The sequence below is a fragment of the Engraulis encrasicolus genome, chromosome 13 (assembly GCF_034702125.1).
Source record: "Engraulis encrasicolus isolate BLACKSEA-1 chromosome 13, IST_EnEncr_1.0, whole genome shotgun sequence".
Classification (NCBI taxonomy): Eukaryota; Metazoa; Chordata; class Actinopteri; order Clupeiformes; family Engraulidae; genus Engraulis; species Engraulis encrasicolus.
Genome location: NC_085869.1, coordinates 13,289,777 through 13,317,606, shown reverse-complemented (window position 1 = coordinate 13,317,606; position 27,830 = coordinate 13,289,777). Strand labels below are relative to the sequence as shown.

At 46.2% G+C, this 27,830-nt stretch overlaps 1 protein-coding gene across 1 annotated transcript in view; it reads right to left on the bottom strand.

The window, feature by feature from the left end:
* LOC134460695 (ephrin type-A receptor 6-like) overlaps window positions 1-27,830 on the bottom strand; it is a 138,927-nt gene that overhangs the window by 57,362 nt on the left and 53,735 nt on the right. Inside the window, exons 3-5 of the mRNA XM_063213074.1 lie at window positions 27,388-27,543; window positions 24,521-24,916; window positions 9,722-9,735 (exon numbers count right to left, since the gene is read on the bottom strand). Coding sequence (XP_063069144.1) covers window positions 9,722-9,735; window positions 24,521-24,916; window positions 27,388-27,543 — 566 coding nt within the window. The remainder of the gene's footprint in view (window positions 1-9,721; window positions 9,736-24,520; window positions 24,917-27,387; window positions 27,544-27,830) is intronic.

Below are 27,830 nucleotides of genomic sequence, written 5' to 3'. Positions count from 1 at the left end.
CAGTATGCTGTCCAAGCCTATATGCTGTTCAAACAGACCCATGGGTAACCTTTACTGCTCTATACAATTCCATACAATTGCATGACTACTTCAAAGACCTGTCTCTGCTACTGCACTGGCTGGCTTTGTGGGTCTTTCTGAAAGCTTGCACTGAGCCAAAGACAACATGTGGCTATGAGCAAGCAAAGAAGGGAGGCCCAAGACAGCATTTCAGTGTCTGAATTTAAAACAGGTTCCCCCCCCTGCCAGCACCCAACAATGCACCCACGCACAAACACGCACGCACGCACGCACGCACGCACGCACGCACGCACGCACACACGTACACACACACACACACACACACACACACACACACACACACACACACACACACACACACACACACACACACACACACACACACACACACACACACACACACTAGGGCTGAGACGAGTGAAAAAAGGTAAAGAAAAATAAGATGCGTGATAGACCATTACTGCAGAAACTTTAGGGCTTTGGAAAAGAGTGGAGAGTGGGGATGGAAGGAAAACAATGAGAAGAAGATGGAAGGAATAAAGAGATAGAGGACATATAGCGATGGAAATCACAATGGTGGCACGGCTGAAGGGAGGGAGGAGGAGGGATGGAGGATGGAGGGGAGGGAGGGAGGGAGGGGTGGTAAGGATGTGGGAGGTATCTAATGTGAGCAGGGCTGGCCTGGGACGGAAAAATGGCCTGGGCATTTCTGGCATAGACCGGCCCCGAAGACACACAGGCCACTTTCATACGATATCTCCACTGGCTGAATCCACTGTCTGAGTTAGAGGACATGTAGCGATGGAAATCACAATGGTGGCACGGATGAAGGGAGGGAGGAGGAGGGATGAAGGGAGGGAGGGAGGATGAGGGATGGAGGAGGGATGGAGGAGGGAGGGAGAGAGTGAGAGGGAGGGATGTGGGATGTGGGAGGTGGGAGGAATCTAATGTGAGAACATGTGGAGGGACGGTAGCAGGGCTGAGCTGGCCATCTGGCATAGCAGGCATTTCCCAGTGGGCCCCGCACCCTCGTGGGCCCCTATTTTCAGAAATGTTTATGAAAAAAAAACATTCCTGAAAATAGGGGCCCACGAGGGTGCAGGGCCAACCGGTGAGTCAGTTCTGTGCCGCTAATGATGAGGGGCCCTTTTAACCCCTTAATGCGCGCCGTACCTCCAGTGGCACGGTGTAATAGTCATTGAAATGAAACTACCATAGCACTACAATACTATGGCACAGCATAGGCCCTTTAGTAATGCACCATGACTTGGTCATTACCATACTGGTAACAACAAATGTATAAAGCCGCGTCTTAAGGGGTTAATCCAAAAGTGCCCGGGCCCTATTTCTCTCCCGGGCCAGCCCTGGACGGTACGGTAGTTTCCCTCAGGGCAGCCAGTCGTGCTCTGCTTAGCTGGCCAAGGCTCCTTTTAGAGGGTGGAGGGAGGCAGTCGAGTCTCCAGAGGTACACTAGAGCCTCGGCCTGCTGCTGTAGTGCGGTACGGTATCTCCTTGGAAATGCAGCGGTAATGAGAGCACTCTGCCTCTTAATCACTGGGCCGTGCTCCCCACTGTACCACGCTGCCTTGCCTTGCTCCCCCCGCTCCCCTCGCACGGTGGCCAGAAGTGACAGGCTTCACTTGGCAACACAGCCAGCCGGCAAAAGTAGGAGACACAGTTAACACTATATTTCTCCTACTCAACAACAACAATTCTATCGAGTATTACTCTATTATTATTGAGTACTATAATACTCCCATATAATACTCGTATAATACACTATAGTATTATTGAGTATGACTCTTTCAAAACACATCTTAGGAAATAACAGTTGAGAGGGGTCAGACTACAACTTTCTTTTAAATGAAACGCAAAGTAGATTTCTTGAAAATCGTTTTCTTTTCTTTTTTTTGAGCTCTGAGTTCCTTTGTCTACTAATTGCTGTTGCCTGCTCCTCTGCAAAAATGACAACAGATCCCTAATGCTTTTCCTGGGACCAAAATCTATTTATATTAGTTTTGTGATGGCCCTGATTCATCAACGTACGGTACTTCGTTTGAGGATGTGAGCGTATTCCCGTGCTAAATAGATAACCCTTGGAGGTACCAGAGAAAAATGGCATGGCTGTGTGTACTGTGTAGTCCCTCACCTTGCATGTTAACCCGCCCTGTGGCCTTTGTGGGACAGTGATGGGTCTGTGCCAAGTTTGTAATTCATCATATCCCGCAGACTAAGGGCGCCCTCCCGTGTGAAAGACAAATTAAAATGCTGGCATTTGTTGTGAGGTGAGGACGGGAGGTGTATATTTGATGGCTTTTTGTGTGTGCCTTCTTCTCACTCACTCTGTATAAATCCCCAACTTTGTGCGTGTATGTTTACAAAGACCAAATCCCCAGGCTAAACAACCAACGGAAATAACACAGCACAATGATCTGCCCATCTGCCCTGTCTGGGGCTCCATGTTTTTGTTAGATTTTTAATTGGATGAAGAGTCACGGATGGCTATGACCAAAAAAACCTGACTATTCTGTTCTGCTTTTTCTTTTTTTTTGGTGAGGGAGGCATGGATGGTCTCGGATGCATCGACTGCCAGGAGGAAAATTACAATATTATGGATTCCTTTCAAGCCCCTCAGACCGGAGGAGAGAGATGAAAACTCAAACTACTCCATGCTGTGTGTCACTCTGGTCTCTTGGGTTGTCACACTGGCTGTCTCGCTCGCCCCCCCACCCAGAGATCTCCGCTGTAGCCCTGACAGAGACATGTCCTCCCTGGAGGTGAGGGAAAGAGCAGTGTTTAGTAGGGATGTAACGATATTGTATCGAACCGAGAAATCGTGATAGTCAGAGTCACGACACTGTATCGTGATAGAAGGAGGCAGTATCGTGATACGCCCTTTCAAAGTTTTATTACCCATTAGTCCAGAAAACAACCTTATGATTTGATGTGATAGTGTTTCCAAACTTCAATGCAGATACATTTCAGAAACCGTGGGGGTGTTTCGAACAGTGGGTCATACATCGTGATACGAACTGAATCGTGAGTTGAGTGTATTGTTACAGCCCTAGTGTTTAGCTCTGACGAATATATCTCACTGCCACCGGCTAGACCGCTCCTCTCCACTCTGCTTTTAAATGCTCCACTCCTCCTATTCAGTCAGCATATCTCAGAGACGTACGTACGTTACTAAGGGAAGAATGTGGGGAAGTTCTTCTGGGGTGCATCCCGACCCGACATGGGCATGCTCTTAGGCTGACAGACGGAGAGCAATTAGACGGAGCCATACAGAGAAAAACCACAAGAACATGACAATCTGAGGGACAAGAGACATGCAGGGGGAGCAAAAGGGGACGATTTGGAAGAGTGCATTTGCAAGAGTTTGTCTGGGACTTAGAGGCATTGTTAAAGAAACTTAAGAAGATAAGACTGCTTATAAACACACACGCACGCACGCATGCACGCCCGCACACATGCACGCACACACGTATGCACGCACACCCGCACACACACACACTCTCGCACGCAAGGATGCATGGACAGTTGGACACACTCACGCACGCACACACACACACTCATACTCACACACACTTAACTGAGTGGAAACTACTCGGAAACGAGGTTGACTCAGTTTAAGAAACACCTTCATTTTGACTTTAGGTGAGGAAACTGAGAGGAAAAGCATGAGCACAGAAATAGCGCAAGAGAGCAAGAGCAAGAAAGAGTGGGTGAGGTAGGGAGAGAGAGGGAGAGAGAGAGTAAGTTGGAGGCGTGTGTCCTACATTTCCGGCACAAGCCATTCGTCAGGACCCCAGGAATGAGATTCAGCACATCGCCAGTGCCGAGACCTTGCAGCTAGCAGACCACCACCACCACCACACCACTCCCCCACCACCACATCTCTCTCCTTCTTTCTCTCCATTGCTGCCCCCCCCCATCCTAGTCCCCCCACCACATCTCTCTCCTTCTTTCTCTCCGTCTCTCCCTCTCCTCCTCCCCCCCTCCTCCTCATCTCTCTCCTTCTGTCTATCCATTGCTGTCCCCCCCCCCAAATCTCTCTCCATCTTTACTGTCTCTCCTCTCTCTCCTTCTTTCTCTACGTTGCTGTGTCTCCTCCTCCTCCCCCCCAGTCCCCCACCAAATCTCTCTCCTCCTTTCTCTCTGTTGCTTTCTCTCCTCTGTCTCTTTCTTTCTCTCCGTTGCTGTCTCTCTCGCCTCTCTCCTCTCTCTCTCCTCGGTCGGAGCGGAGGCAGGCAGGCGGGCGGATGGGGAAAAGGTCAGGGCCATAATCCTGCCTGTTCCGCGTCCCCGGCGCTGATGGATGCGCTTTCTCCGTGAGCCGTCACGCGGCCGCCACAGACGACAGGCGGTCAATAGGTGGCGTAATGAGAGACGTCCATTTAAATCGCTCATTTCCCTGCCAGCTGGGTCCCTCAGGGATCCCCTGTGCAAGTAGGCTTTAATAGGGTGTGCATCAATAATGCATGCGCTTAACACCAGCGCAATTGGTAAGTGACACGTGGATAAACACACACACGGGCCGCTGCCATGGCCCAAACAGGGCAGAGCGAGCTGCGCGGCGAGGAGAAGTTTATTCACCATCAGCAATACGTATCGCTTGCAAAAAAAGGTCAATGATTCTTCGACATGATTTAGTGTCTCACCACAGGGGCGGTGATATTATCCCTCCACAGTCTCCACGGTCGCTAAACATAGAATGCATGCTTTTAGGCTTTGCAGGTGACACGTCGTCCGCCGGAGACGGCGATACGATCATCAAACGCAAAAGACCAAAGACGACTTATCAGCCTAGTTCTCAAGTCCTACTACTACACAGTCTCTTATCAATAATGCATCATGCAGAGTGCCGTTTCTTTAAGCAGAGAGATTTTCGGTTCTGACTCAGGTGAGGCTGTTGGCTTAAGAGGTTGGCTGGTTGTGGATTTGAAGAGAAAAGCCTCGACTTGTAAATAGAACGGCTGCTGTGTTACATGCTGTAAGAAAGTGAGCACAGGACACGAGAGAGCGACTGGCTGGCTCCTGCAGGGATGGATTGGGGGAGAAATAGAGCCCGGGCGCTTTTGGATTAAAGCCCCGCCCCCTCATAAATTGCGAAGCAGAACTGGCTCACTGGTGGGCCCCCCACCCTCGTGGGCCCCTATTTTCAGAAATGTAAAAAAATAAAAAAATAAAAATATATATATTTTTATACATTTCTGAAAATAGAGGCCCACGAGGGTGCAGGGCCCACCGGGAAATGCCCGCTATGCCCGATTGGCAGTCCAGCCCTGGGCTCCTGTGAGCTCGAAGAAAAGCAAGACTCCTTTCACTTGACCTTCATTGTGGACCTGTCCTGTCTGGACTGACTGAATCCCTGAACCTTGTTTGCCGCTGAGCAGCCAATCTTATGAGCGAGCGAGGGCCGAGGGGCGAGCGACACCACAGCTGGCTTCCATAGAAATCCCATTTGGGGGTTAGAATTAATCCTTTAGTGGTTTTCAATGCCTAGCTCGTTCCTGAGACATAGCAACTTATCTCTCAGCCTGTCTGTCTCTTGCAGCTGTCATTTCCCCCCCGATCTCGCCGCTCCACCACCATGCAAGGTCTCGGCCATGCATCATCCCTCCCTCTGACACCTCCGCACTTCCTGGGGGTCTGTCTGAGCAAAGCACTCCATTTTTGTCCCCAGCTGGGCTGTATTCGGCCATTTGTATTACTTAACATTGGTCAGCTTTGTGTATTTTTTAAGGGCTTTTTTTGTCTTTATTTTTGACAGGACAGTGAAGGAGAGATAGGAAATGAGTGGGAAAGAGAGAGACGGGGAAGGATCGGCAAATGACCTGGGCCGGAATCGAACCCACGTTGCCGGCGTAGTAACCCTGTGCCCTACTGTTAGCCAAGGCAGGGCCAGCTTTGTGTATTTCAGCAATATTATAACAATATATTACAATATATCGTTTAGTCACCCTCATCTTAGGCTCCACCTCCTTGAGTCAAAACCATATAATGCAAATCCTGACAGGTGTTACTCCTTGTCACAATATAAGGAAAAAACATGTATCGGGGAAAAAAAGCGTATTGATGAAAGATCAAAATTATTAATGAAAAGGCTAATAAAGTGACATCTGCAATGTACCGTAAGAGGACATGGTTTTTAGACCTTTGCTTCTTTACATACTGTAATCAACAGCAACCTAATCTTGCACATGGGCCATACTTTCAGCCAAGGCTGATTATTTTTAACAATCATATATCGAGGAGGAAGAGCTAGATTTGTTCTGGTTCCAATCCGAATACTATAGGCCTACATGCAGCACGATGTTTGCGACCAGGCAAGCGAGAACATTGGGAGACAGAGAGCCATTTCGATTCTGGTGGAAGAAAAATGTCCAACCATGAGAGAAAAGACACTAGACTGATTGCACTGTGACATGACCTTGCCTTTCCTGTGAAGACTTGATGATACATTATCAAAGAGGCGGTAACTATAAGAATACAAAGCGTCTGGTGTGCAACCTTGAAATGCTCAGTTGATTGACACATTACACAAAGTTGAAAGACAAAGAAAGAGTAAATAGTATCTACAGCCAAGGGTAACTCAGATTTTTTAAACAAATATACGTACAACGGCAATCAACAAGCTTCAAGAGATTGATGGAAATACATGGAAACACCATACACACCTCATAAAAACATATTTTATATAAGAATAATCACGGAGTTCTAGCACTACCACACCAAAGTATAATGATTATGTGAAAATGGATAGAAAGTGTAGTCTGCAACACTGCGTTCAGGTATCATGACACAATAGCCTGAGCAAAAGCTCCTTTTGACATTTTAAGGACAAATACATCATAGGCTGACAGATTCATTTGGCGTTAAACTCTGTCACGTCTATTCTACAGAGAGGAAAAGACTACAGAAATGTTTAATGCAATTTTCCGATGTCTCATTTGCTCTCTCTCAAAGTAACCAAGGGCATGAGGCGGGCTATTTTTCATTGCAGCTTCAAAGCCACGGCCGCCACAATTACAGGCTAGTGGAACTTATACTTTGTGCATTTCAGATCTTTCGACAGTACAATGGCTTTATACAGCTTCAAAGCAGGCCGAGTCTTTTAGCAGCAGACAGGCGGGCTGAGAGGGTCAGAAAGCACCTTGATCCACAACCACAAGACCCCCTTCCCTCCCCAATACAGAGGCCAACAACACACATCTAGACTACGGTACAGCACTACTACACAGAGCTTTTTGTTCTCTTGTCAGCTGAGCAGGAGGACACAGGCCACGCTGTTGTACTTGGTCTGCTCTCTACCGTGTGTGTGATTAGGTGTATTGCAGTGAATGTTTCATGAACAGCAGTGTACACTGAAGAAGGCACACGCTGAAACGCGGCCTCCTTCTTGAAACATTGAATTTAACATTTGGGCCAGCGCCCTCAGAGATTAAATAATTACTAAGAAAGACGCCTGCTCTAAGAAGAAATTGTCAGCGACTTGTGTCATGCCCTAAGTTTCTGTGTGTTTGTATATGGAGGCCAGCATACATGTGTGTTTTTACCTTTTCCATTCCTAAATAAATAAGTGTGCGTGGGCTGGGCACGAATGTGAAGATGTGTGCTGCAAACGCTTAAGTAAATAGACCCAGGTGTGTGCCGCATACTCACTACTTCATTGAAGACAAACGCAGTTGTGACAGTCTAAGGAGGCGAATAAAAGGCTGCGGGGAGTGTGTGTGTGTGTGTGTGTGTGTGTGTGTGTGTGTGTGTGTGTGTGTGTGTGTGTGTGTGTGTGTGTGTGTGTGTGTGTGTGTGTGTGTGTGTGTGTGTGTCCTGATGCAGTGTACCGTGTGCTCACACACCAACAGAGCGCAACGCTTCAGCAGCAGCAGCATCTGGGTAAACAGCGTCCAACCCCAAACCCCAATATTCCCCACGCGGCACACACCTGAGTTTTCAGCAGGGATCTGTGGGAAAATACCATTCAGATGAAGAAGTCTAATTTGCACACACACACACACACACACACACACACACACACACACACACACACACACACACACACACACACACACACACACACACACACACACACACACACACACGCACACACAGACGCACAAAGACACACACACACACACACACACACACACACACACACACACACACACACACACACACACACACACACACACGCACAAAGACACACACACTCTTTGCAGTAAATCGAAGCAAAAGGTGACCTGCTGGAGCAAATGACCGACTTCATCAAACCGGTAGGATTGTGTTATCCTCAAACCGGTAGGATTGCGTTATCCTCTGCACATGCTCAGCACAGTGGGGTGCTCTGTAGTGCGGAGGGGTACGGAGCGAGCGCGACGCAACGCGTGCACCTATTTTCCACATGCGACTCTGCGCTGCGCTGCACTGTGCGCTACACCTGGGGTATGGTAAGTGGGACACAGTGCATGATGTAAAATGGCTGTCTTAGCAAAGGTCTTGACGGTGAAAGGCAGGACAAAGTGAAACAAGTGACAAATTGCTGATCATTTACATGGATTTACATGCTGGAGCGTTGAGGTCGCCTGCCTGTGGATGCTTGTTATCTGCAGATTCTTCTTTTGCCATCCTAGGTGGCACCCCAGCGTTGCGAATTCACTGCTCGAGTGTCAGTGCCATTACATCCATCACTTTGCTTTCACCGGGGTCACTTAAGGGGCCAAGAAAAGTTATTTTGGAGGGGAATACGTCAAATCCAACCAAACACTTTACAGTTATGCCCACACACAATACAAGTACAGATCACTGCACAGGCCTACCGGGCTCAGGGCCAGGGCCCCAAGAGTCAAGGGGGGCCTGAAGCCCACGCCTCTATACTGCCCTACAATTTCAGAACGCAGTATAATTCAAAATGGCAAACTGAGAAAAAAGGCTTTAAAGTTTCCTTTCTGGCCACGCGACTGTGTTGGAGGTAAAGTGGTGTTGACACTTTCATATAATACTTTTTTATGGTGGAAATATATGCACACAAGAAAAAAAGCAAAAAAAACAACATTCTCATTACTTTTTAGCTGAAAAATCATTATACTGCGTTCTGTTGTGGTATTACTGTCTACACCAAAACCACGGTGTCAATGGAGAAGTGCAGTATAATTCGCATTATACTGCGTTCTTGGCTAGTACGACGTAACCTCCTAAAATCAAAAAGCGCAGTATAATCAGTTTTTATCGTTTTTTTTCGAAACGGGAGCAAGTTGGACCAAAAAATTTTAACACAAGAAAAAGAAGGTATTTTAAAGCCAATTTCCAGTCTAAACCCATTTTCGACCATTTTCAAGATACTGCGTTCTGATATTGTAGGGCAGTATAGTAGTTCCATCCTCATATTGTGTTAAAATCACACCTTTAACAACTATATTTTTTTTTTTTCAGAGGACTACAACCAACAACATAGACTCTCACATCTGGCCTAAAACCCTGAATCGTTTTCTACACTGGCAACAGCCTTGCCTGGTTACCACCAGACCTAATCACAAGTGAGATTCAGATCGAAACGATTATGTAGAACGTAAGGCAGTATGGGTGTTCCCAGGCTAGCAACAGCCATGGATGGGGACCTTTCTTGTTGTCTGGCCCAGGGGCCAATGGAGTTATGATCCGTCCCTCTCCACACACTATGCAGTGAATGTAAGACTTGCCACACGACCACTACAGACACTACAAACTAACGATATAACGATAACGCTCATTCTATATAAAAATCAACCTATGCTGGTTTCATAAATATGATCTCTCTCTACCTTTGTCGTATAAAATGTGTTATTGTAGACATTCCTTCCAATACAAATAATAACAAATGTAACCTACTTAAACATGCACAGTTTTGACAAAAGGCAAGTTATTTGCAGGTGATGACTTCAATGCACGATATACGGTAGCACCAAGAGTTAGCAAGGTTAAAACTTCGCTCCCTGCTCCTGCTCGGCTGTGCTGTGTGGCGTGGTGTTCATCCTGTTTGCCATTCTCAGTAAGCAGCTGGTCGTGTTGTGGAGGGTGCAGCTGGTAGTGAGGCCGGTGCGTGCGTCTTATAATTACCACGGGTGCCTGGAGGCAGACAGAGCAGGTTATCTCCCTCCAATTGGCTTCTTTGCAGGGCCGTAACTAGACATTTTCAAATACCGGGGTCAAATACTGCGTGCTGTACTGCATGCTGTACATTTAAAATGCTTCAAACACTTGAGTCAAACTCTTAAGTTTGTTGCCTTGAGGATAAATGGGGGTGCACGTATACAGACTACATTTATTATTGTTGATCATAAATCGATTTTCATCATAGAGTAGATACATTTAAAAAAATACAGAGGACATGACCTCTGTGTCCTCAATGGTAGTTACGGCCATGCTTCTTTGAGACGTAAACGATGATAAAGCCTTGGCGGAGGGGAAGATTATTACCAAAGCTGTTCCGGAATGTTTCGTGAAATACAATGGCTGAATAAAGATGTCTGACCCTATTTGAGCAAAACTGTTGACCATTGTAATAAAACGTGCAATGATTTTTAAGCTGAACATTTGCGCTTAATGCAGCAGAAATTTAATCAAGCCTGCAGAAGCGGGTTTTATGATTAAAATGGCTCCTTGCACAGAGGCTATACACCAAAGTGAAAATCGCAAACTTTTTTATTGGAACATCTGCTCTATACTCCATCACATATATTTATCTGTAATAAAATGACCATAGTTTTGTGATGGTGATTCATTTTGACCTTGACGGTCATGTTGCAACTTCAGCCAACCTAACTGTTTGTCCGCTTAATTCCAGTAAAGGGTACACTGAAAGCAATACGTGTGCAACACTTTAATTACGTGTGTAACACTATAATCATAGTCAAAAAAAGATTCAGATATAGGAGGCAAAGAAGAAGGGACTGAAAAAGTGTGCTATAGGGCGCATCAAAGAGAGAGAGAGAGAGAGAGAGAGAGAGAGAGAGAGAGAGAGAGAGACAGAGACAGAGAGACAGAGACAGAGAGACAGAGAGAGGGAGAGTAACAACTATTGCATTAGTAATTCGCCAAAAAAAAGGAGCACAGTTCTATAAATTTGTCCTCTGCCTTTTTGTCCGGGCCATATCTGCTAGCATGCAGCACAGTGCAGGCCACATAAAGCTTGAGGGTGGAGGCCAGGAGAGAGCAGAGCACCCAGCCCAGCCCTGCCCTGCTGATGGAGATGGCCTCTGCCTGCTGAGGTCACATTCACAAACAACGCCATCCCTCATGGAGCCATCAGCGGCCGCCGCAGCCAGATGGCCGGGCCAGCGTGCGGGCGCCTCGCCGCCTTGCCCGTCATAACCCACGATGCACCTGCAATGGTGGCCCTTGCGGGGCAATAACAGGTTGGGGAAGCCAAGGGCGTTCTTTAAGATGCAGCAGGATAAATCAGCGGCTAATAAGTGCTGGACTCAGGGTCCATTTATGAGCTATCATTGCAAGGCCACTGTGGCCCCCCAACCGTACCTGAGGTTCTCACACCACCAGTTAATGCAGTGCCATTCATCTTTATTAACAATGGGGCCCGCCATCCATCTCGGCACACAATATATGGACGAGACAGCTCCCTTGCACACCAAGCATTTGGTTGCACACGTTTTGAAACGCGGAGGAATATCAATCTCAAGTGCTTATTCGTGTGAGGTAGAGAACTTGAAATCTGTCCTTAGAGAGGGACTCTGTGTAGTATTTTCTCGTACTCTTGTTGAATTAAATAGGATTGGGCACAAGCTTTTGAAAAAGTAAGATACTAGCAGGCCTGTAATGGTACTGTGCTGTACATGTATTCGTACTGACCCGTTGGAAAGAGACGTTCGGTATGGTACAGTGCTGTATCGAACAAGTACTGTCAATTTACACAGTTTATGTTTTTTTACACGCTTCCACTTCATGTGCCGTGGCTCTTTAATATTCACGAGGACACCCCTCATGTGATTGAAGAAGTAAGGGGAAGGTCTTTAATACTCATGAGGAAATTTGTGATTCGTGCTCTTGTGACCATGTGCGGTGGAGGTGACGTCACACGGTGGACCAATCAGAAAGGCTTTTCGTAACCCCTCTTCAAAAAACCTATGCAAGGTCCTATTGCTTGTTGTTGTGTCAGAGAATGGTGTATCTGTACGCTACGGCTACTGTTAGCAACCAACCGGATCTTGAACATCCTGCCTTCTCGCTAAAATCTCCAGTTTAGGAACACATCGGTTTCTTGGTGAAATATTGCAACGGAGAAAGACAGGTGGATAAAACGAATTTGGTATGTCGACATTGTTCTATTGAGATCGGGGAATTTTGATTAGCATATCAAATTTGCTGACTCAGCTGAAATTAGTATTACAAAAAAATTTAAAATCACTGTTTGGTACAAAGCAGCACTTTGAATTTTTTTTTGTTTTCCATTTGTATATTGGCAACTTTTTATTGTGTAATAAAGAATGTGGTGAGGAAGAGAATGCTTTTGGCATTTGGCACTAGTGCTGTTGAGAATCAAGAAATGATCAAATATATTCATACTGTAGTCACCACAGGTCTGCCAGGAAGCCTGAAGCACAGTGCTCTCTCTCTCGCTCTCTCTCCGTTCCTGTCCCTGTCTCTCTCGTTCTCTCTCTCGCGCTCTCTGTCTCTCTGTCTGTCTGTCTCTCTCTCTCTCTCTCTCTCTCTCACACACACACACACACACACACACACACACACACACACACACACACACACACACACACACACACACACACACACCCACAGAGAGAGAGAGAGAGAGAGAGAGAGAGAGAGAGAGAGAGAGAGAGAGAGAGAGAGAGAGAGAGAGAGAGAGAGAGAGAGAGAGAGAGAGAGAGAGAGAGAGAGAGAACAACCATATTGTAGCCATGAACTTGCAAGGTCTTGGCCCTTTAAAAATCTGTGCCTTTCTTGTAATTATCAGCGCTGGGAGAGACAGTGGGGTCTGGAGGCAGTCAGGGGGCTCAGACCTGCCCAGCCAGGGGGGTGTTTGTCAGGTGGCTGCAGTCGGTCAAGAGGAGCCAGGTTAATTACCTACACGACCCCCCCTTCCTCTCACATCCCCAGGCTCACTTGCCTACGCGCTCCCCCCCAGGCTGCCTTAGCTACACCCCCCCTCACATGCCGAGGCTGCCTTACCGTACCTACACAGCCCCCCCCCTTCCTCTCACATCGCCAGGCTCACTTGCCTACGCGCTCCCCCCCAGGCTGCCTGAGCCACACACACACACACATGCCCAGGCTGCCTTACCGTACCTACACGGCCCCCCTTCCTCTTATATCTCCAGGCTGCCTTACCTACACTCTCCCCCCTCCTTCCTCTTATATCTCCAGGCTGCCTTACCTACACTCTCCCCCCTCCTTCCTCTTATATCTCCAGGCTGCCTTACCTACACTCTCCCCCCTCCTTCCTCTTATATCTCCAGGCTGCCTTACCTACACGCTCCCCCCTCCTTCCTCTTATATCTCCAGGCTCACTTAGCTACACGCTTCCCCCTCGGGCCGCCGCACACCGGCTCTGACAAAGTGCAGAGCACTGCTCCGCAAAAGTTCGATTCCATTGTTTTCAATAGAACCCAGCACACTGGCGCCGATGACCAAGGAAATCGACTGGCGTTTAGAGACCAGTTCTATTTTTTTCTTGGTGCCGCCCATTGACTATCCATTCTCTGCTGTGGTGAAATTGTGTGCGCGGGGTCGGAATTGTGTCGGAAGCTAAAGTGCTCTGCAGTGCTGTCGAAACCGATGCATGGAGGGCCTTCCACTCACATCCGCAGGCTGCCTTACCTACCCTATACGCCCCCCCCCTCACATCCGCAGGCTGCCTTACCTACCCTATACGCCCCCCCCTCACATCCGCAGGCTGCCTTACCTACCCCCCCCCCCCCCCCCGGCTGCCAACCCCCCCCTCCCACTCACATCCGCAGGCTGCCTTACCTACACCCCCCCCCCCAGACTGCCTTGCCTACAGGCCCCCCACCCCCTGCCTCCCACATCCTGCAGGCTGCCCTTAGCTACACGCACAACCCCCCCCCCCCCCCCCCCCCACACACACACACACCTCTGCATTAGCTTACCCCCTTCCTCTGAGTGAGTCTCTCACATCCCTAGGCTGCCTTTCACAATGGCCCCAGTCTGACAACACAGAAGACGGCTGCGCTGGGCAGTGTCCATCAATACGGCATGAGGCTTTATGGGGGATAGTGGAGCAGAGGGATGCGAGGGCAGCAAGGGAATTCGAAATTGAATGGCAGCCAGACAGGGTGGCAACATGCTACAGGATGGGGTGCCGACAGGGGGGGGACAAAGGGGACAGTTGTCCCAGGCCCAGGTAGAGAGGGGGCCCAGAATTGGGTCCTCATTATGTTGTATGCCATGGGCTGGGGTCCCCTTTGAGATGATTTTGTCCGTGGCCCGCCCAAAACAGTCAGCGACCCTGATGCTACAGCGTGGACCGGCTACTGTACCCATCATCAATACAGCATGTGGCTTTATGGAGGAGTATAGTGGAGCAGAGGGATGGAAGGGAATTCGAAATTGAATACCAGGGTGGCGACATGCGACAGCAGTGATTCTCAAAGTGTGGTCCGGAGACCACTGGTGGTCCGCAACAGAGCTCATGTGCTCTCCGAGGGGATTTCTACTTTTCCAAGACAAGGTACAGTAGCAGTAGGCCATATTTGTAACATAATTACAAAGCTAAACATAAATTATTATTTTCACCACAACAAGACAGGCTTGTAATGTGAATAAAAAGTAAGTGATCTGCGTCGAAATTAGCAGTGTCAAATTAGCACCCGTCAACTGTCAATTCAGTTGATAGGTGGTCCCTGAACATTTTTGGATTGGGGTATAAAGTGGTTCTTGGTCTGAAAACGTTTGAGAATCACTGTGCTACAGCATGGAGCGGCTATAGCCTAGTAGTGTTCACTGGGAGAGACAATGTGTGTTGACTGGCTGCTGCACTAAAACGAATGCATAGATGAGCAGATGTGCAGTCAGCCTTCAATAATACCTCATTTACTGGTTATCTCCTCACACCTTCTGCATGACGGCGCACTTTGTAATATAAATACCGTTTCGAAATGACTTTCATTTAGTCTAGTCTTTTTTTGCAGATAAAACACAAAGTCTCCACGGCAAGGCAGCATGCTCCAAAGCCTTATTTCTATTTTTTTATTTTAAAGTATCTTTGAGCTAAGACTTTTGTGTCATACGGTACGCAGGTTGGTCCAGTATCACTGTTAAAATATGCACTGCTTATGAAGTTCCAACGTAGTGCCAGCTGGCCCTGACAGACACATGGGCAAAGCATATTCAAAACTCCAAATAAACACCAACTGTTTCACTTGCATGGAAATTTGTAGCAAGTCACCAACACACACACACACACACACACACACACACACACACACACACACACACACACACACACACACACACACACACACACACACACACACACACACACACACACACACACACACACACACACACACACACACACACACACACACACACACACAGCAAAATACAGCAGTTTACACACTAACCATCCCTAAATTCTGCTAAGGTACAGCAAATATGTCCAGACACACAGAGAGTGACACTGAATGTGCAGAGACAGCAAGCAGTTTTCATGTTTGATTAAAACTGTCAATAGCCCCAACAAACACACACAGGCCATGTGCCTGCATCTGAACAGGAGCAGAGAAAAGGGAGGAAGAGGAGGAGGATGGGGCGGGGTGGGGTGGGATGGTGTGAGAGAAAGAGACGAAGGAGGAGGAGGAGGAGGAGGTATCGATTAGAAACAGGAAAGTCACCTTTGGCGTGCACGCCAGCCAGCCAGCCCGGCCGCCATTTCAAACAGCCAATTTGTTTGCAGGGTTATTATTGCTGTTCCTCTGGTGTGTCAGGCCATTTGGTCTCTAGGCAATGGGGAGTGGCTCGTGATGCCTTTCCCAATAAACATCATTGTAATTTTCCCATGGTGGTAATTAGGTCCCTGGTTAATTTGTCATAGTTAGTTGGAACATGCTGCACCGCACCGCACTTCCAGCCTTCCAGCCTCAGCCTGGCTGGCCACTGATGTATTTGCCTGCACTTGCACCATTCGTCTTCTTGCTACCAATAATCACATCTTTACTGGCTGCTGCTACTGCTGCTGCAGGAATTTACCTTGCTCACAATGACTATGCTTGTGGACCTAAGCGTGCACAGACAGGGACAAGGTGGTGCTAAAGCACCTGCCACTTTGCCCTACTGGACAAAAAAAGGCCTTTTTTGTCACAATGTACTGTGGTCCATGTTGGTATGATCTACAATGCTTGGCAATTAAAAACATGTGACAATAATGTTCCTATAGGGCCAGCGTTGTTTCAGCAGTACTAGCACATGTCAGGGCGGCGGAGGGACAGCCAGTGCCACTATTGCGTAGATTTTTTGTGCGTGTTTGTTTTTTAGTGGACTAGCTAAGTAGCGTATTCATTACAGCATATCAACCAACAATTACTGATTAAGTTAGGGCTTCCGCACATAGGCTCCGACAAAGTGCTGCGCACTGCTCCGCAAAAGTTCGATTTCATTATTTTCAATAGAACCCCGCACACTGGCGCCGATGTCCGCGGACATTCGCCAATGTCGGATAGCAATTAGAGACAAGTTCTATTTTGTCGGTGCCGCCCATTGACTATCAATGCTATGTTCGTGTGAAATTGGGTTTGGGGGTCCGAATTCTGTCGGAACAAAAGTGCGCCACAGTACTGTCGGAGCCAATGTGCGGCCGGCCTAACTCCACCTGACGTCTTAGCCCCAAAAACATCTTTCACCCCTATAATATATATTAGGTATAATTTATCTAGCCTCTATATCCTAGTAAGGCAGCTGGAAGTTCCACAGGCCCGTCTCCCCTTTGAGCACCTGCCCCCCAAAACGTCTGTGCAAAATACTTGTATCTTGTTTTTTATGTGGCAGCGTCAATGCTGGTATTTATGTTTTCAATGTGAATGTTATTATTGCATCGGCAACAAAAAAAAACAGCATGTTTCAGTAATGGTAATGGAAAACCCACATAACCTTTCACCACAAATTTCTCAGGCTGGATGGACATTTTATTCAAAATCGTTTTTTCCTTGACCTTTTTTCAAAAAACTTGATGGTATTTAATTGGACCGAGGTTACTGGGGAGTATACTAATTTATTCATGAAAGAGAGATGTTGCTGAACTGGAGGACTCTATCCGCCCTTGATTGCCTCAGTGACACACACAATTACCCAGCTGTTTCAGGTGATTAAAGAAGGCCTTCCTTTAATGGGACATCCCCCATATACACACACACGCTCGTGCGCACACACACACACACACACACACGCTCGCGCGCACACACACACACTGCGCTTCATACACATTCCAATCTCAACCCCCACAGACTCTCTCTTTCTCTTGCACCAAGCACACATGCACAGTGCACACACGCAGACACACACATACACGCACGCACACGCACGCAGCAATGCACACACACACGCACGCACGCACGCACGCACGCACGCACGCACGCACGCACGCACGCACTCGCACGCAGCAATGCACACACACACACACACACGCACGCACGCACTTGCACGCAGCAATGCACACACACACACACACACACGCACACACGCACTCGCACGCAGCAATGCACACACACACACACACACACACACACACACACACACACACACACACACACACACACACACACACACACACACACGCACGCACGCACACACACACACACACACATGCACAACAGGCACACACAGGACCTTCTATCCCTTTCAGGTGCTCATAACTCGTTGGCCTCTCCTGAGCTTTGACTCTTTACACCGCACAGCTCTCACTGCAATCAATTGCCATTCCTCCTCCATGATGCCGCTTGGCTCGCGGGCTCGCGGGCTCCCCACGGCACGTCAATCACCATCGCCACGGCAACAGACAGCAAGACCCCGCCTCCTCCTCCTCCTTCTCCAGCCGCCAATTTCTTCTGTTTTGTCATCCACCACCATCGCGGCTTGGCTCTGTTTGGGGCCCCAATCCTGCCCCACTGCTGTGCAAACCCCTCTGTTTGGTGCCATGCTGCAGCACAGAGCTGGACTGGGGGAGAAAGAGGGCCCGGGCACTTTTGGCTTAAAGGGGCCCCTAATAATTAGCGGTGCAGATCTGACTCACTCAAAAATGTAAAAAACAAATATATAGATATATTTTACATTTCGTCACCTTCCTAAAATAATCGCCTAAGTCATTTTTTGGCCGAGTTGACGTTTTCGCATAACTCATATTTCGCATAACTCATAACTCAATCCTTTCTGGGGGAGTTTTATGTGTTTCCTGAAAAAAAAAACACGAGGGTGCGGGGCCCACCGGGAAATGCCCGCTATGCCACTTGGCCAGTCCAGCCCATGCTGCAGCACAGTGCTCTACAGGGGCGGCACGCCAGGCAATTAAATCAGTCCCTTGTCGCACACCCCTGTCATTACAGAAAAAATAAATCTCCCATTGTTTCACTCTTTTTACCGCACAAGGTGTGTCCGTCTTTTAGCACTGTGCCAAATACAATGTGTCAAATACACCTTCTTGCCAACTAAACACACACAAGACACCACAAGACTTTCGGAATACTCTTTCTTGACCATGATTGCAAGAATCCATGTCACCCTGCCACAGGTCTCGCACTAAAATCTCCATAGTAAAGAAGGAATGCCTGTGTCAGTGTGTGCATGCCCTTTACAAATCCAATCTAAAAAATCATTACTGTGACTTAAGCCTTGAATATGCAGACGGAACATGTGAGGCTGAAATTGGCTTGGCTTCATACGAAGGCATGTGAACTAATACAGTAGGTGAAATCAGACTGTTAACACTTAATCACCTTTGAATATTTTCTCAGCCTCAGGAACCCTGCTACTTTGCCTGGTTAACACCAGACGATCTCACAAGTGAGATCGTCTGGAGGTTACCTAATATAACTATGCAATTTCTCATAGGAAAGGTGTGGTTTACTGTCGCCCATGGTCATTTGTTGGGCATTACGAATGTGTCATTTGGCATGAACGTACAGTAGTCCATAGCCAATCATGTCAGTTGTATCTATTAAAACAAAAATTGTAGTCATCGCCTTTGCGCCCCTCCCCACTCTCTTGATTGGAGCCCAAGATCTGGAACCCTCTCTAAGGGATAGAATCCATGTGGTCTTTCAGATCGGAACTATTGAGCAAAGCAGCATGGGATTTCCCAGGCTACCTGCTACTGTATGTCAGTCATCAGATGGACGTTCCTTATTTTACAATGTGGATTTATTATGTCAAATAAAGATAACACTAGCACTATTGTAATATAAGACTGCTTCTAGTACATTAACCCTGTGAAACCTGAACCATGAAAGCAATGAGAGAAAATTCTATTTTTTTGGAATTTGCTTCAATATTGGTCCCTTATAAGAAATGTAAAAAAAAAAATCAAAATTTTGTTAAGGTCGCTGAGATATTTAATGCATCATATATGATGCATCAGGCTTTTAATGAATGAAAATTCCAATTTCATGACCATTGAAAAATGACTTTTAATGCATTTACAACTTTTTTTTAATTTAAAAAAGTTGTCAGACAATTTAATTTGAGGATTATCTTTAAATATTTAGTGAGATCCTGCCATTTTTTAAAGCCTATCCTTGTTTTAGCAGGACCATATTTTACATTTCCCACAGCCTGGTTGGGTAATTTTTTAAAATCTATGTAAAAACATAGCTGATCGAATGCTCAACAACCTATTTATGAGTGTAATATAGATCATTATTCATTTTTGACGTGTAATTTGAATATATGGGTCCAATACTACAATTGGACCATTTCTCCATTCACTTCAATGCATTTTTTACGAGATCATAATTTCAACATTTTGCATTGCATTTTCAAAATTGCAAGAAAAACCTGTTTCTTAAGGCAATATCTTTGTCTTGAAGTAAAACAACTTGTGTGTTTTGTTAAACGATCGTCGTGGTATGCTTTGTAAGTTTCCCTATGGAGCAAATGCATTGATGGCTGACTTCCTGCCACCGCCGGATGGTGCTTATATGTCTCATCAGTTTTAGCACGATCTCTCTGCAACACGGTGTAAAAATATAAACTCTTCCTTGCTTAATTGCACAAAGCAAGTGTTCAAATTAAAGGATGTAGAGTTATATTTCGGAAATTTGTACACAAACCTTATGCAATTTGACGAAATCTCAGCGTCGATCAGGGAAACCGCTTCTACACCATTTTCCTGTTTTTCGCCGAGCTGTGGTCAACCGCTACTCTCTTGTGGCGGTTTCCGTGTACTGCAGGACGTTTGGAAATGACACGCAGGATGTTTTTCAGATCGATTTTTTTGTGTGTCAGCGTGGAGAGGGCTTTGAATTTGATGAGACATATATGATGCATCCGGCGCGATAGGGTTAATCCAGCAGTAATCCCCCAAGACTCTTATCACTTTCTCAGGATGTGAATGGTTTTACATTCCCGTTCCATAGCCACCGTTAATCTCCCACTATGGAGCTTTATTGGTCTGTATGGACACAATGGCACTTAATTGATGTCTATGGAGTAAATGAATGTAGTGTTGCTATGTACATGTATGCCGTATTTATGATGGTATGCAGGGCCGGATTAAGATGGCCCGGGGCCCCTAGGGTACAGTTTGCTGTGGGGCCCCAGAGAAGGCAAATTTCGGGAAAAATGTACACAGACAGTGTCATAATTACGAGCTATAAATTCATGAAAACATGTCTGCCAACTGTTCTCAACACGGTGGATCGATTTTTCAATGTTGAATCTTGTCCCAATTCTGCATTTTTTCTCTTTTGGGCAATCAGGGGGCCCCTGGCAAGTGGGGGGCCCTTGGCTGCAGCCATATCTAGCCTGTGCATTAATCCGGCCCTGATGGTACATATGTATCCAGGAAAGAGATATGTTACTGGCTATGAAGAGTTTCTTTGCAAAATGACAAACACAATTTCTTGACTTTTGCATTTTAGTATTGTAAATGACTGTCGAAACGTCCTGTGTGAATTCTTGCCATTCAAATAATTTTGAGAACATACTTTTTCAACCTATATAAAATGCAGTTGGCAATGTGATGCAATGCAATGCCCTATACAAAGATGTGGAATTTCCCAAAATGTTCCAAAATGAATATGCCATTTTGCAAAGAAAACTCTTCATATACTGTATCTTTATCTTGAACAGGTCTTATGGGAATGAGTCTACCTTGAGTGGGAAGCAAAGGACATCTCATGGTATCATGATAGAGACAGAGACAGAGACAGAGACAGAGACAGAGACAGAGACAGAGTCAGAGACAGAGACAGAGGCAGAGGCAGAGACAGAGACAGAGACAGACACAAACAGACGGACTGTCCTTTCTATTTATACTGACACAGCTTTAGAGATCCGAGAAGAAATCAAACTCAAACTCTCTCATTCATGCTACACCTGTCTGCGGATGATAAATCATCAGCAATCGTCTTCTATCTGATATCAATAAGACCGACTGAGTAGGCATGAGCACCCATTCACAAAAGTATCTATATAAAATGATGATGTCAAGTCCTTTGTGTGAAAGGACATTGGAAAATAAATAATTAGGCACACCTTTTTGAAGGCTATAAACATTATGCGAAATACGATTGAATTGGACTTGTGAAGTGTAAGCATTAAAGTAACCTACTCATTCCCACTCAAGAAACATCATATGAGTTTAAAAGCACAAATAAAAGCAGAATATGCAGTTAACGTATGCAGCATAGCATTTGACTTGTGAACGTCTAGTTTTTAAGTACCCTATTCAAAAACTTTTATGAAGACACATTGGTTTACAAAGCACACATGTATATAAGAGAACCAAAGTGGTGCCGTCTCATATCTAGAGAGAAAACTTCCTCAATCTCGGTAGGCTACCACTGAGAAGGGCAGAAGGTAGGAAGACAGGAGGGAGACTGGCCCAATTAATGAGTGAAGAATGGACTTCAAGAAACAAGAACTATAAAATGATGATAGCGAAACCGGGCAGCTGAGGAAAATAATTCTGTCCCAAAGCAGGCCGCTGTAAGTAATGTGTTGGACTGTACAGTACTGAAGATAAACCCACAGCACCTGCATCTGCAGACCAACCCTCCCCCCACCCCCAACCCAACCCAACCCGTCTCCCAAACCTACTCTCTGCTGACGGCTCTGTTACGGTAATACAAAGTGAGCTCCTTGTACTGTTTTTTCCCTGTGCATTCTAATAAACAAACCAATTATGATGCAGATGGACAATATGATTCGTGCCCGATGTAAAAGTCCTTTGCCATGCATTTTAATCATCTTTCAGCTGGGTCAGGATCGCCCCTTTTGCACACCACCCGTGGCTGGCCAAGCACATCCATTAGCTTGTAGCCTGATTGCATTCCACAGTGTGCACGGTCGGAAATGACCTATCAGTCACAGACATCATGGATGGCAGTAATGACTTCATGCTAGTCCGCCATAATAGAGGTGGCTAGCTATTGCCGCTCCTTTGAACCGAGTGGTGCCTTAAACTACTCTATATTTCACAGCACTTCACTGAGTCTGCCTGGGCGGATATGAAAAACCTCGCTATAAATAGTGAAGGTCCTGCCACTAGCATGCCAAGGTGTGAATAAATTAAAATGTGTTTAGGGGACTGTGACAGACAAACTCTGCAGGAGGTGTCCTGTGTTGACTGCATAAGTACTGCATGCAGCTGGTCAAGTGAACGGGAGCTCCCTCAGAGGGGGGGCGGGGGGTGGGGGTGGGAGCAGGAGGCCGACAGCCAGCTGCGACGGGAGGGAGAGGAGTTCAGTTTTCACACACGCACGCGTCCAATAAACCCCGCTGTGCTCTGCTCCACTCAACAAACTATTGAAATTTCACTCACTCACTCGCTCACTCTCCTTCCTGGTTCGCCAACTTTGGCAACAACACACGTAGACAGTTGATACAAACTATTTTTTGCTATCTCTGTTGTTGTCTGGAATGGTACATGATCTGCATTAACATAGCGTTGTTATATTCACTCACTCAGCAAAGTTTACAATGCATTATCTCACATTCATACTTTTCACACTTGCTCAATGGCAGAATAGAAGTCTAACAACATCACAAGCAGTTTGGGATCAGTGTCAGTCAGTGGTAAAGGGCACTTTGACCTACTGAGGCTGAGCTAGAAAGAAAACAGACCAAGTGGCTCCCTGGGTAAAAGCTGACTGAGTACTTGTGTGCATGGGTGAAGTTTTAGGTGTAGATGGTGGGGACATGTCCATACCACTTTAAGGTAAGTAAGGTAAGGTAAGGTGACTTTATTTATACTCAAAGATAGATTTGGGATGAACCTAGCGTGTCCCCACTATTTTTTTCAGAAATATAATGCAAAAATAGCATACCCTGGACAATTTGCCATTGCAATGTCCCCACTCCTTTCCAAGCTAAACCTACACCTTTGCTTGCGTGTGGTCTCTTGCTGTCCTTGTGTGCATGGGTGTAGTTTTAGGTGTAGATGGTGGGGATATGTTCATACCACTTTTGAGACGAACCCAGCTTTTGAACCCCACCATTTTTTCCACAAACATAATGCAAAAATAGCACACCCATTTGCCATTGCAATGTCCCCATCACTTTCCAGGCCAAACCTACACCTTTAATTGTGTGTGGTCTCCACATTGTTGCCAGATGGAAAATGCTGAATTATCGTACCAAAACCTCAAAATTAGTTTTTGGGGGACTTTTTGGGAGGAAATTATCCTATAAGACCCAAATTGTTGTTTCAAGGCATCTAAATGAACTGATTGACAACTCTGAAATGATCGTACATCATGTTTTTTTGATCGCACAGAGGACAAAATGGACAAAATGATGACACAAATACGATAATTATCGTACATCTGGCAACGCTGGGTCTCTGACCTGGTGTATGTGATGTACCTATCTGTTGTTTATGTATGTTAATTTTTATCTCTTTTATGTCTTTGTCTTGTATGCGTTTTATGTGGAAATTCTGAGTCTGCAATAAAGTTTTCAATTCTCTGTGTACTACAGCAGTGGTTCTTACCCTTTTTTTCTTAACGCACCCCCTTACCTGTGCCGAAGACAAGCCGCGCACCCCCAACCTAAACTTCTACATGCGTATACGTGCTAAAAATGATTTTAAGTAATTAATTGCAGTGATTCTTGCTTGGGACATAAATCAATACCTTAATTTCTTTCAATGGGGGCCAAACTTGTTTTAATTTAGTCTTAAATTGGCATAAATATAATGTTCTCAAGCTTAATTTTTGTCGCAACCTCAACATAATCAAAATCCCGCGCACCCCCTGAGATCTCTGGTGCACCCCCAGGGGGTGCCCGCACCCCAGGTTAAGAACCACTGTACTACAGTACTCACCCCCTTGCTCTGTGCTGATGGTGACTGTGGCCACCGGCCTGGGAAAGGAACTCAGAGCCGACACTCCGTTATGGGACTCGATCTCGAAGGTGTAGTTGGCGTGGGCGTCAAAATCCAGCACGGTGACCGAGGCGTTGGTCAGGCCCTGAGGGCGAGGCACGAAGCGCAGCTCCCCGCCGCACAGCTCGCACTGCTGCTGCTGATGGCCCGACGACCCGGACGACCCGGAGCTGGAGACGGAGCCCGACCCAGAGCCCGACCCGGAGCCGCAACGCTTGCACAGCACGCTGTAGGTCAGGTCCTTACGGCCCCCGGTGTCACTCGGCGGGCTCCACTCGAGGAAGAGCGAGGTCTCGTTGATGTTGAAAATCACGTTTCTAGGGGGAGACGGAGGTCCTGTTGCAAGCGAAAAAAAGGAGAAAATTGAGTTAAACAATGGCATACCTGTTTCATGATTCCTGTTAATTCAAATTCAAATGTAATTATATTAAAGGGACAAAAACATGTTTTCTGTTTGGAATATGGGAAAATTTAAGTGGGGTCCTATCAGAAACAGTCTGGGAACCACTATTGTACAGTGTATATTCTAATTCTACTACATTTGTAGGAAAATGAACGAAAATTTAAACACCCACTTTATAGTGATTTAAAGTGTCACACACACGCACACACACACACACACACAGTGCACTGTACTGATTTTGTCCTAAAATACAATTACAAATACAAAAAGTCTATGTCCACATTCACGTACTGTATGCATCATGGCATTTCTAGCAGACATCTTGCAGGTACTGTTTGTTTTACTAGCTCACAATAATGGCCAGAAGGAATAAACCATGATCCTACTGCCCCTTATTCCAAGACTGAGCCATTGGCCAGACAATGCACTGCTTCAGCTATGCTGCTCCAGCACACGTAACGGTGCAGCCAGCCACAATGTGCCACATAAATAAAGCCTCCTCTCAGGCTCTCAGGCATGTTTTTTTGTGTGTGCCTCTTTGGCATGCAGTGCTGAAATGGGGTTGAAATACGGCCCGGGCACTTTTGGCTTACAGCCCCCGGTGCAGAACTGATTCACCGGTATATTTTTTACATTCCTGAAAATAGGGGCCCACGAGGGTGCGGGGCCCACCGGGACATGCCCGGTATGCCAGATGGCCAGTCCAGCCCTGTTGGCATGAGCGAGGGGAGCACAGCACTTCCTCCCCCCCAGGCGAAGACCTCTGTTCACATCAGCCAGACCCCCATTCAGCGGCCAGGCCACACTCCATGCTATCTGCACTCCATTCTCTGTCGGAGAGAGCCTCGCAGCTCGCACCACAATCGTGCGCCATCAATCAACTCCCATTCTACCACAGAATGGAGATTGTTATCATGAGAGATGTCTGCACATGGCTGCTTTTTCTACCTTTGTTCATCAATGTGACACGCAAGATCACTCTTTCTTCCCCGCCGCCGCCATTTCTTAGCTCTTACACTATTGGATGCTCTGGCGGCGCTGGCGAGGGACTGAACTAATTCTGTATTGCCCACTGAGGGTATATTGCAATGATGAGTCATATAAAACTGACCTTTTTGGACCGAGGGGAGTCTGAGGGGAGAATCAGGCGGCATGTCCTTTCAGCCCCCGTCTCTCTAAATCACATGGCCTTCCCAGTCCCCACCACCACGAGTACCACCCCAGAGAACCGAATATCCACTTTGATTTGACATCCATTAGCTTTAGTCTTTATGAGCCAATCAAACAGATGATTAGCTCAATGACACTGGTGGAGCGGTAATTAGTCTACTGTGTCTGCTGTTGGACTGTGTCAAATACGGTCTCAAGGTACACAAAAAAATCATTACTGCTTGAGGCAAAAATATTACCCTCGAGTGTCACTGAGGAACAAAAGACCAGTCATCACGCCTGATCCCACGTAACCACTTTACCAGTTAGCAGGGGAGTTCAAATGGCTTTCTCTTGAAAGAGAATACATTATTTCCACTTAAATGGTAATTTGTCAGTGCGCAGGCGTGATATAGATGTTAAGCTAGTGTATCGTAATAAATGCATTGTGAATAATGTATGAAGATATGCTTACAGAAACACACGGTGGAGAGAAAAAAAAGCCTGCGCCTAAGAAGTCATGACCTTATGTTGAATCAAAGCTCTCAGGCTCCTGAACTGAAATTAATCTGTACAATATACAATGAAAAGGACGCTGAATGTGTGCTTTTAAAACATCTTAATGAGTATACCTAAAGAGAAATATATTTATTTTATTAAGGCTACACATCAATAGTTAAGCTGGAAGTTTCAGAACATGAATTTACAGCATTTGACATTATAGTGATCACTAAACTCCAATTTTTTTTCTGGAGCAAATCATTATGATGAAGCATTTAATTGTGTGCTATCGAGTCCATAGAATCTAAAAGGCATCCCTAGATCCCATCTAAATCCCATTATGGCCTGTCTTAAAAGTACACATTGAAATAAGAAAAGAATAAAGGGGTCTTCTCAAATTTTCACTTGCCTACATTTTGAGAATGATAGAAGAAGCGCAACACTGCTACAATTACGGTCAAGGTTTTAATGTGAAAGCTGACGTTTCCATCAGTCAGACCTTCATCAGAGTCGAGTTGCGCTTCTTCTATCATTTTCAAGTGATTTCCATTGAGATAGCTGCACCTGCAAACAAATATTCGAGGTGTGCAGGTCACCTCCTCCATTCTACTTGCCTCCATTTTGAAACTTCAGAATCAAAACACAATTCCTCTACACTTCCTGTAGCACACAGATTTCTCCAGTCTAGTGAAATATTTGCTTTTGTGTAGTCGAGCCATTCAGACGGAAGATGGGAAGAAGGAACAGTACTCACGTGTGCAAGCCATTGAGGGAGGATCTTTATCGGCCCTGAAGTATCCCTTCTCGCAGTAGCACAACTGGGCCCCATCATCCGAGCTGTAACTGTGAGGCGGACACTTGGTGCACTTGATGTTTCCGGCAAAAGCCTTGTAGAAGCTGGGTCGACAAGCTGAGGGAAAAATCCAAACAAAGTAAAATGAGATTCTTGTGTGTGATTCTTGAATTTTTTAATTGTTTTTTTTTTCTGTAAATACCCTTGCAGACCCTTGTACTGAAATTATGGACTCAAAGGATTGTGAACTCAAGGGACAATATGGACTATATCACTATATGCACCAGTTATGAATGTTATGCTTGTTATGAATGTAACTGTCTACAACCCCCCCACCCCCCACCCCCCATAAAAGCAGTAAAAAAGTTGTATCACAAAAAAAGAGGCTGAAGAGTTTTTGAACA